The sequence below is a fragment of the Megascapheus bottae genome, chromosome 29 (genome assembly GCF_031878675.1).
Source record: "Megascapheus bottae isolate mThoBot1 chromosome 29, mThoBot2.hap1, whole genome shotgun sequence".
Classification (NCBI taxonomy): Eukaryota; Metazoa; Chordata; class Mammalia; order Rodentia; family Geomyidae; genus Megascapheus; species Megascapheus bottae.
In genome coordinates, this window is record NC_143537.1 from 12,452,360 (window position 1) to 12,466,956 (window position 14,597).

A 14,597-nucleotide genomic window follows, 5' to 3' on the forward strand; every position below is an offset into this window, starting at 1 on the left:
AATAGGAAGTGAAAAAAAAATAATAATAATAAAAAAAGAAAATAGGAAGTGGTGCTGGCACAAGTGTAGGAAGGTAGCCTTGAGATGAAAAGCTTAGGGACAGTGCCTAGACAAGTTCAAACCCCATGACCCACAATAAATAAACAAATAAATAAAAGTTGATGCTGGGTTCAAGTCCCATGACCCACAGTAAATAAATAAAAGTTGATGCTGGACGAGGTAATTCACGCCTGTAATCCAGCTACTCAAGAGACTGAGATCTGAGGATCTCCATTCAAAGCCAGCTGAGACAATTAAAAGCGGAGAGACTCTTATCTCCAATTAATCACTAGAAAACAGGAAGTGGGGCTTGGCTCAAAGGTAGGGCAGTAGCCTTGAGCTGAAGAGCTCAGGAGATAGTTCAAGCCCCAGGACCCACCAAAAAATAAATAAATAAAAATGAAAGTTGAAAGTGAGGAGCTGGTGGCTCTTTCCTGCCATCCTAGCTTCTCAGGAGACTGAGGAAGCCAGCCCAGGCAAGAACGCCTGAGATTCTTATCTCCATTGAACCACCAAAACAAGTCAGAAGTGGCACTGTGGCTTAAGTATAGAGCGCTAGTCTTGAGAAAGCCTAAGGACAGTGCCCAGGCTCTGAGTTCAAGCTCCAGGGCCAGACAAAATAAATTAAGGAAAAAAAAAAGTTGGGGGCATGGCTTGAGTAATAAAGTGCTAGCCTAACATTCACGGAGCCCGGTGGTCAATCTGGGGTTGGGTGGGGTGGCAGCAATACAGTTCAGTAGTTGGGAGTCTTGTCTGGAAGCCTTGATGTAGCCAGCCAGATACCTTATAGAGCCAGGCAGTGGTGGTTCATGCCTGGAATTGTAGCTACTAAGGAGTCTGCCATCTGAGGATCATGGTTCAAAGCCAGCCCCAGCAGGTCTGTGGGATTCTTTTCTTCACTGAACTATCAAAACAACAATAAAACAGGGGAGCTCAAGCGGTCGAGTGCCAACCTTGAGCAAGAGAAGTTCACTGAGAGCTCGCAAACTCCAAGTTCAAGCGCCATGCTGGGCATCAAAAAAGAGACCTTAAGCTGGGCACAGTGCCTCACGCCTGTAATCCTAGCTACTCAGGAGGCTGAGATCTGAGGATCAAGGTTCAAAACCAACCAGGGGGCATAAAAGGACCTGAAACTCTTATCTCCAAGTAATCTTGAGCAAATGGGAAGTGGGGCTTGGCTCAAGGATAGGGTGGTTGCCTTGAGCTGAAGAACTTAGGGAGAGTGCCTAGACTGAGTTCAAGTCCCAAGACCTACAAGAGAGAGAGAGAGAGACAGAGAGAGACAGAGACAGAGAGGGAGAGAGAGAGGTAGGTGAGGGGGGGGACACTTTAGACTGGGGCTTGAACTCAGGGCCTGAGCACTGTCCTTGGGCTTTCTCAAGGCTAGAGCTCTACCACCTGAGCCACAGGACCACTCCAGCTTTCTGTGTGTATGTGGTACTAAGGAGTCAAAAACAGGTCTTCGTGCATGCTAGGCAAGCACTCTACCACTAGGCCACACTCCTGGCCTAACCTCACACTTTCATCTCTGTGGCCAGCCTTTGGCTAAACTTAACAGCAATAGTGATGGCAAAATTTGTCTTCTTGGGGCTGGGAGTTTGGCCTGGAGGTAGAGTGCTTGCCTAGCGTACATGAAGACCCAGGTTCAATTCCTCAGTACTGCATACATAGAAAAAAAAAAGCTGGAAGTGGTGCTATGGCTCAAGTGGTAGAGCTCCATCCTTGAGAAAGCCCAAGGACAGTGCTCAGGCCCTGAGCTCAAGCCCAGGACTGGTTTAAAAAAAAAAATTCAGTCTTCTTGTGGCTGCTAGGGTAAAAGTCTGCTTTTGTTTTTCTATGTATGTATTTATTGTTATTTGGGATGGTACCAATGTTGTTGTTTTTAGTTGCAGGTCTTGAACTCTTGGCCACAGCTTTGTTCCTGAGCTCTTCAGCTCAAGGCTAGTGCTTTACCACTTGAACCACAGCGCCATTTCCAGTTTTCTGATGGTTATTTGGAGGTAAGAGTCTTAAGGACTTGCCTGCCCAGGCTGGCTTTGAACCTCGATCCTCAGATCTCAGCCACCTGAGTAGCTAGGATTATAGGTGTGAACCACCAGTACCCAGCTTTGTGTGTTTTTTTTCCATTTGTCAAATTTATTTATTTTTGAGGTCCAAGACCAGAATTCAGACTTGATACCTGAGGCTCTTGCTCCTTGGCTAGTCCTCTACCAGTGAGACACCTCCAATCCCCATTTGTCAAATTTTGAAATGTTAATAATGCAACTTGGCCTTTGTAGAAACTGCTACTATGCCACCCATGCCTTCCATTTCAAGATTTCCAGGTTCCAAGCACAGCCTGGTAGGTTATCCCTGCAATCCTAGCTACTCAGGAAGCTGAGATCTGAGGATCACAGTTCAAAGTCAGCCCGGAAAAGAAAGTCTGTGTGATTCTTATCCCTATTAAGCACATAAAAACTAGAACTGGTTGGGCCAGGTGAATGGCCTAGTGGTAGCATGCTCGCCTAGTATATATGAAGCCCTGGGTTCGATTCCCCAGACCACATACACAGAAAAAGCTGGAAGTGGCACTGTGGCAGACTGCTAGCCTTGAGCAAAAAGTATCCAAGGACAGTGCCCAGCCCCTGAGTTCAAGCCCTGAGACTGGAAAAACAAAAGCAAAAACAACAAAAACTAGAAATGAGCTGTGGCTCAAAGTGGTAAAGTGCTAGCCTTGGAGGGAAAAAAAAAAGTTCAGGGACGGCACCCAGGACCTGAGTTCAAGCCCAGTATTCACACATACACACACACACACACACACACACACACACACACACACACACACACGTTCCTGTAGTCAAACTATATCATACTTCCCTAAGACATTTTCCAAAAGTCAATTTTGTCTCCCCATCCAAAGTACTAAATAAAATCTCTGAAGAAAAAGAAAACGTTTAGGGCTGAGAAATCTGGATTTAAGGGTCTTGAAGTGGTCAAGTGAATCTAATTTGCTACATTATTATGTTTAGGTCATTAATTTATAACAGTTGCTTAAGTGCTTAGAAAGACTTTGCTTTTTAGATTTATAGGTCCACCCTGTTGGGCTGTTAAAATGTTGGAGAAAAATCAAGCATATTAAATGTGTACTTGTACTTTGAAATGTCTTGAGGAAATTTGATTAATTAAGGCAATAAGGTCACTAAATATTTAAGGAGGATTAAATGTACCCAATATAACAATTCAGCTGGAATCAAAGAATAAGTGAAAATGATTGTTCTCATCTTTATATGAAAAGTTACAAGATTTAAAAATGAAATAACAAGATTTATAAGTTGAACTGAAAGCCATAAAGAGAAGCTGAGTTTTCAAATGGACAGCCTGAGACAATATTCACATTTTATTTTTTTTTCTGGTCAGGTGCCAGAAAACTCAGAGCTTGGTCACTGTCCTTGAGCTTTTCACTCAAGGCTAGTCCTCTCCACATTAGGCCACAGCTCTACTTTTGATTTTCTGGTGATTCTGGTTGAAGATAAGAGTCGCATAGACTTCTCTGCCCAGGTTGGCTTTGAACCTCCATCCTCCAATCCCAGCCTCTTGAGTAGCTAGGGTTACAGGTGTGAATCACTGGTGACGAGCAATACAGATATTCCTTCTCATAGCCAATCCTCTGGTCTACCCACATTCAGCTGAGACTTCTTTGAATTCCAGACAGCAGCATCCAATCCTTGCCTGAGATATCCACCCCTTTTCTCCCCATCTCTGTAGATAACTAACCAGTACAGTTGCATGAAGCCAATCTGTGCTTAATTTGGTGCTTAATTGGAGGTAAGAATCTCACAGACTTTCCCGCCCCGCCTGGTTTTGAACTGTGATCGTCAGATCTCAACTTCCTGAGCAGCTAGGAATACAGGTATGAATCACCAGCTCCAAGCTGGCCTAGAACTCACGATCATTCTGCCAAGTGCTATGATTACAAGCAGGCGTCACTACACTCAGCCTGTCCTGGTTTTCTAAAGTTGCGTGAAAAGAGAAATCACAGCACTAAAAGACGTGATAAAATATGTAGATATCTCATAGAATGGGAAAAAATATTTGCAAATCATATACCTGATAAGGGACTTGGATTCAGAACACAGATGCTGCTTGAATTAAGGAGGGGCTATGTCACAATAAACCCATCATAAGTTGAAATACATTTACTGCTGGACCCTGGGTCTCATTTTGCTCAAGACTAGGGTTGTACCACTTGAGCTACAGCTCCATTTCTAGCCTTTTGTTTTTTCGATGGATAATTGGTAATAAGAGTCATATAGAATTTCCTTTCCCAGGCTGACTTCAAACCATGATCCTCTTATCTCAGCCTCCTGAGATAACTTGCTGGCAGCCAGCAAGTTGAAAATACTATCGAATGGAAAAATATTGAATATAGCTGACCGTCCCAGCTTAGCAAAGCAGAACACTGTGCTCTGTTGGTTGTTCACACTGTGATGGAATGACTGGGGGAGTTGTAGCTCATTGTTTCTGTCCATCATGGAAAGAAAGTATCCAGTGCCAGCAATGGCATCTATGCTTTCCACTGAATGTGTATTTGTTTCAGACCATTGTTGCAGAGCCATCACATGGTAAGAGTTGTAACCATTTAATACCAAGGAGGCAGCCCATGAGAATATGTAGACTTTTTTTTTTTTTTGGCCAGTCCTGGGGCTTGAACTCAGAACCTTGGCGCTTTCCTTTAGTACTTTCTGCTCAAGGCTGGCACCCTGCCACTTGAGCCACAGCACCATTTCTGGCTTTTTCTGAGTACATGGTACTGAGGAGTTGAACCCAGGGGCTTTGTGCACACTAGGTAAGCATGCTACCACTGTTTTTCCACTTTGCGCTAGTACTAGGCTTGAACTCAGGGCCTGCTTGAGGTTCTACCACTTGAGCCACAGCTGTACTTCTGACCTTTTGGTGCTTAATTACAGAGAAGAGTCTCATGGACTTTTTTTTTTTGTCCAGGCTGGCTTCAAACCATGATCCTCAGATCTCAGCCTCCTGAATAGCTAGGTTTACAGCTGTGAGCCACCAGTGCCCAGCCTGTTTTAAAAAATTGAAACAGGGATGGGTGCCAGTGGCTCATGCCTATAATCCCAGCTATTCAGCAAGCTGAGACCTGAGAATCCTGGTTTAAAGCCAGTCCAGTAGGAAAGTCTGTAGGCCTCTTATCTCCAAGAAACTACTCTGAAAAAGCTGGAAGTACCTCTGTAGACTTTTAGCCTTGAATACAGGAAGGGTAAGGGACAGAGCCCAGGCCCTGAGTTCATACAGACACACACACACACACACACACACACACACACACACACACACACACAAATTGCAGTTCTGTTTGAGTTAGTTTGTATGCTGTTTGAGTTAGTTTGTATGGAGGTGTCTTTTTCCACTTGTTAATTTCCACCATATGCCTTTGACTCTTAACAGGGTCCTTTATAGATGGCTAGAGTTGTATACTTTTAAGAATCTGTTCTGCGAACTTATCGTTCTTATGCAAACTTTAATTCATGTACACACAGCATAATTTAATTACCTTTTTTTGGGGGGGGGTCAGTAATGGAGCTTGAACTCTGGGCCTGGGCACTGTCTCTGAGTTCTTCAGCTCAAGGCTACTGCTCTACCACTTGAGCCACAGCGTTACTTCTGGTTTTCTGGTGGTTCACTGGAGATAAGATTTTCATGGACTTTAGTGCCTGGGCTGGCTTTGAACCGTGATCTTCAGGTCTCAGCCTCCTGAGTAGCTAGGATTACAGGCCTGAGCCATTGGTGCCTGGCTAATTTACTTTATAAGATATTTCCCTCTCTCTCTCTCTGTCTCTCTGTATGGCTGGAGATGGCACTCAGGGTTGTATGCACATGAACAAAGACATAGATGCTGTCCCTTAGCTTGAATTCAGGGCCTGGGCATTGTCCTTAGGCTTTCTTAAGGCTAGCACCCTACCACTTGAGCTACAGCACCACTTCTGGCTTTTTCTGTGTATGTGGTACGCAGGAATCGAACTCAGCGCTTCATGCATGCTACATAAACACTCTACCACTAGGCGACACTCCTGGCCCCTGCGCTTCCAGATTTTTGGTGGTTAATTGAAGATAAGTGTTCACAGATTTTCCTTCATTCTCTCAAGCTAGTTTCAAACTATGATCCTCAGATCTCAGCCTACTGAGGAGCTAGTATCACAGGTGTGAGCCACTGGTGTCTTACAATATTATACAATATAAATATAATATATTCTATAACACATTTTATATTATACTATAACATTATTTAATATATTACATAATACCAATTATAATTTCTTTTCATTTTATATTATATACTCTATCTCTATCTACCTATCTATATATTTTATTGGTCATGGGGCTTGAACTCTGGGCCTGGGCCCTGTCCCTGAGCTCTTCAGCTCAAACCTGGCACTTTACAACTTGAGCTATAGCACTACTTCCCGTTTTCTGGTGGTTCTTTTGTGCCCTGGCTAGCTTTGAACCGTGATCCTCAGATCAGATCTCAGCCTCCTGAACAGTTTGTTTTGGTTTTTGCCAGTCCTGGGCTTGAACTCAGGGCCTGAGCACTGTTCTTGGGCTTTCTCAAGGCTAGAGCTCTACCACTTGAGCCACAGCACCACTTCCAGCTTTTCCTATGTATGTGGTACCAATAAATTGAACCCGGGTCTTCATGCATGCTAAGCATTCACTCTACTAACTAGGCCAAACTCCCAGTCCCTGTTTTATATTTTTATGGATGTGTGTGTGTGTGTGTGTGTGTGTGTGCTGGTTCTAAGGCTTGAACTCAGGGCCCGAGTGTAGGCCCTGAGTTTTTGTGCCCAAGGCTAGCACTCTACCACTTGAGCCACAGCTCCACTTCTTTGGTGGATAATTGGAGGTAAGAGTTTCATGGGCTGGGAATGTGGCTTAGTGGTAGAGTGCTTGCCTAGCATTCATGAAGCCCTGGGTTCCAATCCTCAGTACTAATAAACAGAAAAAGCCCAAAGTGGCACTGTGGCTCAAATGGTAGAGTGTGAGCCTTGAGCAAAAGAAGCTCAAGGACAATAAGGAAAGTGCCCAGGACTGGCAAAAAAAAAAAAAAAAAATGGCTGATGCAGTATGGGTCTCCTACCTGCCAGGGTCAAGTCTCAGAGCAAATCTCTCCCTGCGATCCTAACTACTTTCTTTTTTGGCAGTATTAGGGTTTGAACTCAGGGCCTCTAGATTGCTTTTTTTTTATTGGCTATTATTAATAATGATGATGATTTTTGCTGCCTTGAACTCCCAGCGCCTGGACATTGTCCCTGAGCTTTTATGTTCAAGGTGCTTTACCACTTGAATCACAGCTCCACTTCTGGAGATGTTTTGGTGGTTCATTCAAGAGAAATGTGTTAGAGACCTTCTGCCCAGATTGGCTTTGAACTGCTATCCTGCCTTTTAAGCAGTGAGGATTACAGGGTTGAATCATGGGGCTTGTCATTGTTGTTATTCTAGAGATGGAGTCTAATGAACTTTTCCACCTGGGCTGGCTTTGAACTGCAATCCTGAGCTGTCTCCTGACTCACAAGCGTGAGTCGCCAGCATCCGGCTTCTACACTCATTTGATGGCTGCTTGGTTCTTGTTTTTCCATCTAGTCTAACTTCTGAAGGCAGAGTATTCCTGTTTTAGCTCATCCTTACATAAAATCTTTAAATATATACCTGAGTGGCTGGAATAGAGTATACCTATCATTTATCTGTATCTCTTATCTTTATATGAGCTCATTTTACAGAATATTTGCTGTATGTCTATTTCATGGAATTCTCAGAAGAGGGCTGGGGGATTCCAGGGTCAAAGGACTTTTATTTTCTGGACCAGTCCTGGGGCTTGAACCCAGGGCCTGGGCACTGTCCCTGAGCTTCTTTTGCTTAAGGGTAGCACTCTACCACTTGAACCACAGTGCCACGTTTGGACTTTTCTGTTTATGTGGTACTGAAGAATTGAACCCAGGGCTTCATGCATGCTAGGCAAGCACTGTATTACAGAGTAAACTCTTGTGTACTATCTTGCCCAACTCTTTGAGCTTCCTTCTCCATGCTCTTCCAATACCTTCATACCTCAGGGCCTTTACCCTAGCTCTTCTCTTCCTGAAACCCTCCTTTCTTCTGCTTTCCCTCTTGGTTCACTATCTTGTCTGACAGATCTCTTCTACTCTAGGCTTTTTTTTGTTGTTTTTTTTTTAAATCTGTCATGGGACTTGAACTCTGGGCCAGGGCGTTGTCCCTGAGCTCCTCAGCTCAAGGCTACCACCCTACTTCTTGAGCCACAGCCCTACTTCTGGTTTTCTGGTGGCTAATTGGAGATAGGAGCCTTACCACATGAGAAGAGGTATCAGTGTGTGAGAAGTAATGCACCTACTATCTGGCAAATGTAACTGTAATCCCTCTAAACATTACAATTAAAAAAAAATCAAATCTTAAAAAAAAAAAAAAGGGTCTTATGGACTTTAGTGCCTGGGCTGGCTTTGAACTGCAATCCTCAGATCTCAGCCTCCTGAGTGGTTAGGATTACAGGCGTCAGCCACTGTGCTACTCTTAACATTCTAGTTTGATTGTGTGTGTGTGTGTATGTGTGTGTATGAGAGGGCGGGGGAGGGAAGGAGGGAAGGAGGGAAGGAGGGAAGGAGGGAGGGAGGGAGGGAGGGAGGGAGAGAGGAATGTTCTGGATATCCTGAGGCTTAAACTTAGGGCCTGGGTGCTGTCCCTGAGCTTTTTATTTTTTTTTGCTCAACATTAGCACTCTACCACTTGAGCCACAGCTCCACTTCTGACTTTTTGGTGGTGAAATGGAAATAAAGTCTCATGGTCTCTCCTGCCTGGGCTGGCTTTGAACCATGATCCTCAGATTTCCGCCTTGTGAGTAGCTAGGATAAAAGGCACAAAGCCATGGACACGTAGCCAACTTGGTATCTTTCCCAGCTCTTTTCGCACTTGATGTAAAGGATCACGCCAGAGGCTTCTTTTAGAGAAAGTCTAGAGGTTTATTGAACAAACACAGTCACAATTTGTAGGTGGTGGGTCATTTCTTCCTGGGGCGGACTTTGATACCAGACAGAAAGTCTGGAGTTTTCCCTCTGAAATCTTCATCTGTCCTCCCATCCATCACGTTGCCTTCACGCCCCTTGACGGGCTGTGATCTTCAAAGTTCTCCCCCCCCAACCCGGGAGGTGGGCACAGCTAGATTCACATCATCTTTTGGGGGGGGGGATGTTTACAATGACCTTGTCACTTGGTACATTGTCACATTCTCACCGAACAGCACATGGCGGGGCCCTGGCTCTGGATTCCATTTGTGAAATACAATAGACACTGGATTGTCCCCCAAGAGCATCTGTTTGACAGCAGTGAAGAATTCTAGAATACACTGCCCTCGTTTAATTCCAACAAGTCACCCCATCCGTGAAAAATGAAGGACTGGAATCCAAGGGGACCCCCTCCCCCACACACTCATTTCCCAGCCACTATGGCAAAGCTTTCCTCTTCTTCTGAGATTCCCAAGATGGGAAAAATGGAGGTCAAAGCGCAGGAGCAAACAGAAGAGACAGGAAGAGGGTTGAAAGGGGAGGGCAGGCTATACTTGGGAAGTTCAGAGACTAGACCCTTTACAAGGCTATTTTCTCTGGGTCTCCCCAATAACTCCCCAGACCCCCCTTTCAAGGTTGCATGCTCCTAAGAAGAGGATGGATTGTCTCCCTCTCTGCCTTTTATTTAACCTTTAACCGCTCCGTAAAGGAATGCTTTCGGGGAGGGGGGGTCACAATTCTGATGACATCTCCATACTCATCCTGGCTTTTTTTTTTGTTTTTTGCATTTTCACCAGGAATACTCAATCCACGACCGATGGTTTTCAACCATGATGTCCTAACTTGAGGGCTCAGGATTGGAACGCAGGCGCAGAGACACAGTCCTGGCCTGCCCTCCTGTCACACTTGTGGGATCAGCAATGACACAAACTCAACCCTGGTGGAGTGTGAGGCAGAGTTGGAAGGAAAACTCAAAGGAAGGCCCAGGGTTGGCTTGTGGCTCCCTCCACATGCAAAGGACTCTGGGAACAGACCACTTGGAGACCTAATGCACTGACTCCCACAGTGGCAAGGTAGAGGCCCAGACTCTATTTGGAGGGGCTGACATGGGCCCCAACAGGACTAAAAGAGGTAAGGTCTTTTCTCAGTGGCTGAGAGGCCACGGAAGCCACACCATTACGTGGAACTGCTCTTTTCTGCCTCACCACCAAGCCCTTCTGGGCTCAGATTTTGCTCTAGGCCCAACCATCTCCTGATTCTTGAGAGGGGTGGGTGGGAAAAAAGACATTTAAGTCGGTGGCTCACACCTAGCTACTCAGGAGATCCAGGTTCAATGCCAGCCACAGCAGGAAAGTCTATGAGACTCTTATCTCTAATTAATCATTAAAAAACAAAAAGCCAGAAGTGGGGCCATGGCTCAAGTGGTAGAGCACTAATCCTGAGTAAAAAAAGCTCAGGGACAGCACCCAGATCCTGAGTTCAAGCCCCGGGACCACACACACACACACACACACACACACACACACACACACACACATTCATCATGTAGGAACTTCACACACCATCAAAGAGTGTTTCTGATCCCTTTGCACACCATCCCTTTTTGTCTAGCAAGGCACTAGGAAATGGTTCAAGTTTAGGGATTTGTTGTATATTTGCATTTTCTCTCTCTCTCTCTCTTTTTTAAAGGCACAGTTTTGACTTGAATAAATTTCTGCATTGTTCTCTGATGATTTTACTCCCCCAGTTCTAACACACTGGGGCAGTCCTCATGCTGGATTCTAGAAGGAATGGTATCTTTCCACTCCTTTCAGTAGATTCATGGCATTTCTGTGATGGACACTAGGGGGCGTAAACAGATGTAGCCCAGGAGTGCAGTGAAATGCTTCTGCCAGCCATATGGTGAGTGCGCGTGCGTGCGTGCGCGTGCGTGCGTGTATGTGAATGTATTCACTGCTCCCCTTTTCCCATATCGTTAGCCTTGGGATCTAGTCAGCATTTCAAAGGCATCTAGACTCAGGAGAATTCTACCCCGGTTATTAGCTAGGATTAGGCGCCTTCTGGGCTAGCTGGTAGATTGATTCTTGGCGGTGGTAGGATTCCCATTTGCTGATGAACGGGTAGCACATTGGTTCTACAAATTCTTCCTATTCACCTGGGAGCCTGGCATGTCAGGGCAAAAGAGAAACATGGGCTGGCATGGAGCTGGGTGTATTATTTGGTCATGGGACATTAGCTTCATCATTGCAAATGCCACTGCGGAGGCCATGCTGATGGCTGGAGTCAGGGGGAGAGGCTTCCACTGAGCATCTGTTGTCCAGATGTCCTGGCACCTCCCTCTCTTATTTCTTCCTCCAACCTTGAATTTCAGACAGTCCACAGGCTGGGGGAGGGGGTGGGTTTGGAGATGGGGACAGCCCACCTGACTATCATGCCTGCAGTTCACATGTAAGAAATCCATAATTGGATGCTAGAATGCCAGAATATCCTGGAACATTCTAGCTGGCCATGGAACTGTTAGGATTGTTCAGGAGGTCTACAGTTCTGTGAGAGCTAGAAATGATAATATGGTTGGAAGGCTAGATATCACTCACAGTTAATCCTGGAATTCTCCAGTCTGGGAGACGAGGCTCTTGCAGCACCCCTGTTTCTCTCTTGAGGCAAAAAACTGCAAGAGAGATTGTGAGATTGAGAGAGATGGAGATGGACACATGGATGGAGAAGTGCTGTCAGCAATGCTACTTTGGAGATCGAAGTCCAAGACCGTCAGAACCAGCCCCACCAAAAGCTGGTGGCTAGGCTGACCTTGAGCCTGCAGAGAACACAACTGGGCATCTCAAATACCCACAGAGCCAAAGGAAGACACTTCATAGATCAATGGCTGTGAAAGAAGGAAACATCTGGAGTCCTCTCCTCACCCCCTGGGCAGCTGGCCAGTGTTCAGTGCTGAGGGCTCCCAGGATTTCTGGGGGTGACTTCTGACTGGGTCACCGGGGCTGAGACAAGAGATTGGATACTGGATGGTAATGGCAGTGACTCAAACCCAGGACCCAAGGAGAATTCATTCCCCTACGCCTACAGCTGGTGGCACCGGTGCTCAACTGTCTCCAGCAGCAAAACGGGGCGCCCTTTCCTGGTTTGAGAGTTACCAGACAGTGCCTTTTTGAGTGCCCCAGGGGAGGTAGGGATTGTCCCACATAACACTCAGGGGGACTTGTGACGAAGTCGAAGGCCCCCTAACCTTTGCTTTACTGCAGTATCAGCAAGGACAAAAACAGGATCTGCCTTCTTATAGGGTCTTTTATGGGGTTCGTTCTCGACCCTCCCCCCAACAACTGAGGAGCTTGGGCCTGGCAGATCGCCCTTGCTCCAGCCTCAAGCTCAAGAGCCCCCCTCCCTGTCCTGAACCATGTGGCCAGTGCCTGACCACTGTGCCTGCCCTCTCTGCAGCTGGATGGCCTTTGCCAGGCCTGGCTGGGGCACGGCTGGCTGGGACTCAGTTCCTGTTGAATTTTTCCAGGACGGTGGCGTTGGTGTGTTCGAACAGCCACTGCTGAGTGAGAGAGGAGGGGTTGCAGATGTTCATGAAGATTCTGTGGTCGCTTTCACTGCAGTCCACGCAGCTGCCACTCACTGGATGGTACAACGTCTGATCCTGTGAGACAAGAGGCCATCAGCTGGGCAGGGCCGGGGACATAGGCACGCATGCGCAAATGCAAGCGCAAGCGCTGTCAGAGGCCATCAGCCTAGGGGCACGCATGCGCAGGGGCAAGTGCACCACAGAGGACACTGACCACTGTCTTTCTTACCTCCCCCACCCCAACCCCTTGAATTGAAATCTGTATCCTGGCCTGCCTCTGTCTCTCTCTTCTTCCCTCCCTACTCTCCATGCCTGAAATCTGGAAACCTTTCCCCTTTCTGTGTCAGTCCTGTGGCTTGAACTCAGGGCCTGGGCGCTCTCCCTTAGCTTTCTTGCTCAAGGCTAGTGCTTGATCACTTGAGCCATAGACCTTATCGGAGACTGCTCAAGCCAGCTTTGAACTGTGATCCTCAGATCTCAGCCTCTTGAGTAGCTAGCAGTACAGACGTGAGCTGCTGCCTGGGCTCTGGACTCTGTTGAGCGGCTACAAAAATCACACCCGGCATGGTGTGTGGCACGAGTGCACTAATTAGGTGTGTGTGAGACGGCTCTGCAGGGGAGAAACAGTGAGGTGCAGCCATTGGTAGCATCCCTGGCCCTGCAAGCTCCCTGCTCTGCCTCCCACCCCCCTGAATCTCTTCTTACCTTGCGATACCTCCACAGCTGGTTGCCCTTCAGGCTGTGACAGTCATAGAGGGTGACAGGGCTCGTATGGGAGATGGCGTCAAAGCAGAACTTCTTGGTGTGCTGAGGGTCTCCGGGCCGAATGTCCTCTCTCCACGTGAAGGTGAAAACCTGCCATACAGGGATGAGGACAGGATCATTAAGAAGAAATGAAATTATGGAGCTGAGCTCTGGTGGCTCATGCGTGTCAACCTACTCAGGAGGCTGAGATCTGAGGCTCCTGGTTCAACGCCAGTCGAGGCAAGAAAGTCTGCGAGACTCTTTACTTTCAATTAAGCACTAAAAAGCTAGAAGTGGAGCTGTGGCTCAAGTGATAGAGTGCCAGCTTTGAGTCAACTGGCTAAGAAAAGGAGCAAGGCAGCGGGAGTCTCACACCTGTAATTCTAGCTGCTCAGGAGGTTGAGATCTGAGGACTGCAGTTCAAAGCCAGCATGGGCACTAAAGTCCTCGAGACTCTATCTCCAATGAACCACCAGAAAACTGGAAGTGGCGCTGTGGCACAAAGTGATAGAGCACTAGCCTTGAGCTGAAAAGTTCTGGGCCAGCACCCAGAGTCCACAGTACTGGGACACACACGGACACACACACACACACACACACACACACACACACACACACACACACACACTTAGTCCCATCAAATCACCGAATGAGGATCTTAACTGAGCCATATGTTGCTTTTGATTGCCAAGCTTTTACTTTTCTCCCCACCAGCTTTCTTGAAGACTGGCAAAAAAGAGATTACGCATGTTTAAAGTGCCCAATGTGCCTTTTTCCCCCCTATTTTGTGCCAGTCTTGGGGCCTGAACTCATGACCCAGGTACAACCCCTGAGCTTTTGTGCTCTGTTTCTGGTTTTGAACTGTGATCCTTAGTTCTCAGCTTCCTGAGGAGCCAAGATTACAGGTGTGAGCCACCAGCATCCAGGGTCAATGTGATATGTAATACCTAAAGCCAGCCCCAGGGTCAGGGGATGAATGCATAAGCACCACCTCGGTGTGTTGTCATGAGTGCTGTCCATCTCTCTCCAATTCCTTTCTCACCACTGTGCTAGGCAATGGCATGTCTGTTCTGCAGCACTGAGACATAAGAAGGCTTGAACTCAGGAACTGTCTTTGAGCTTTTTTTGCTCAAGGCCTGGCACCACTAAGTTGCATTTTTTTTTTTTTTCTGGAC

At 46.7% G+C, this 14,597-nt stretch overlaps 1 protein-coding gene across 2 annotated transcripts in view; it reads right to left on the minus strand.

The window, feature by feature from the left end:
- Nucleotides 1-11,513: 11,513 nt before the first annotated feature.
- Nucleotides 11,514-14,597, minus strand: part of Galnt10 (polypeptide N-acetylgalactosaminyltransferase 10) — a 186,217-nt gene continuing 183,133 nt past the window's right edge. For both annotated transcript variants that reach the window (XM_090321147.1, XM_090321146.1), the window contains 2 exons: nt 13,384-13,533; nt 11,514-12,753 (listed from right to left, as the gene is read on the minus strand). In XM_090321147.1, coding sequence (XP_090177273.1) covers nt 12,595-12,753; nt 13,384-13,533 — 309 coding nt within the window. In that variant the 3' untranslated portion in view covers nt 11,514-12,594. The remainder of the gene's footprint in view (nt 12,754-13,383; nt 13,534-14,597) is intronic.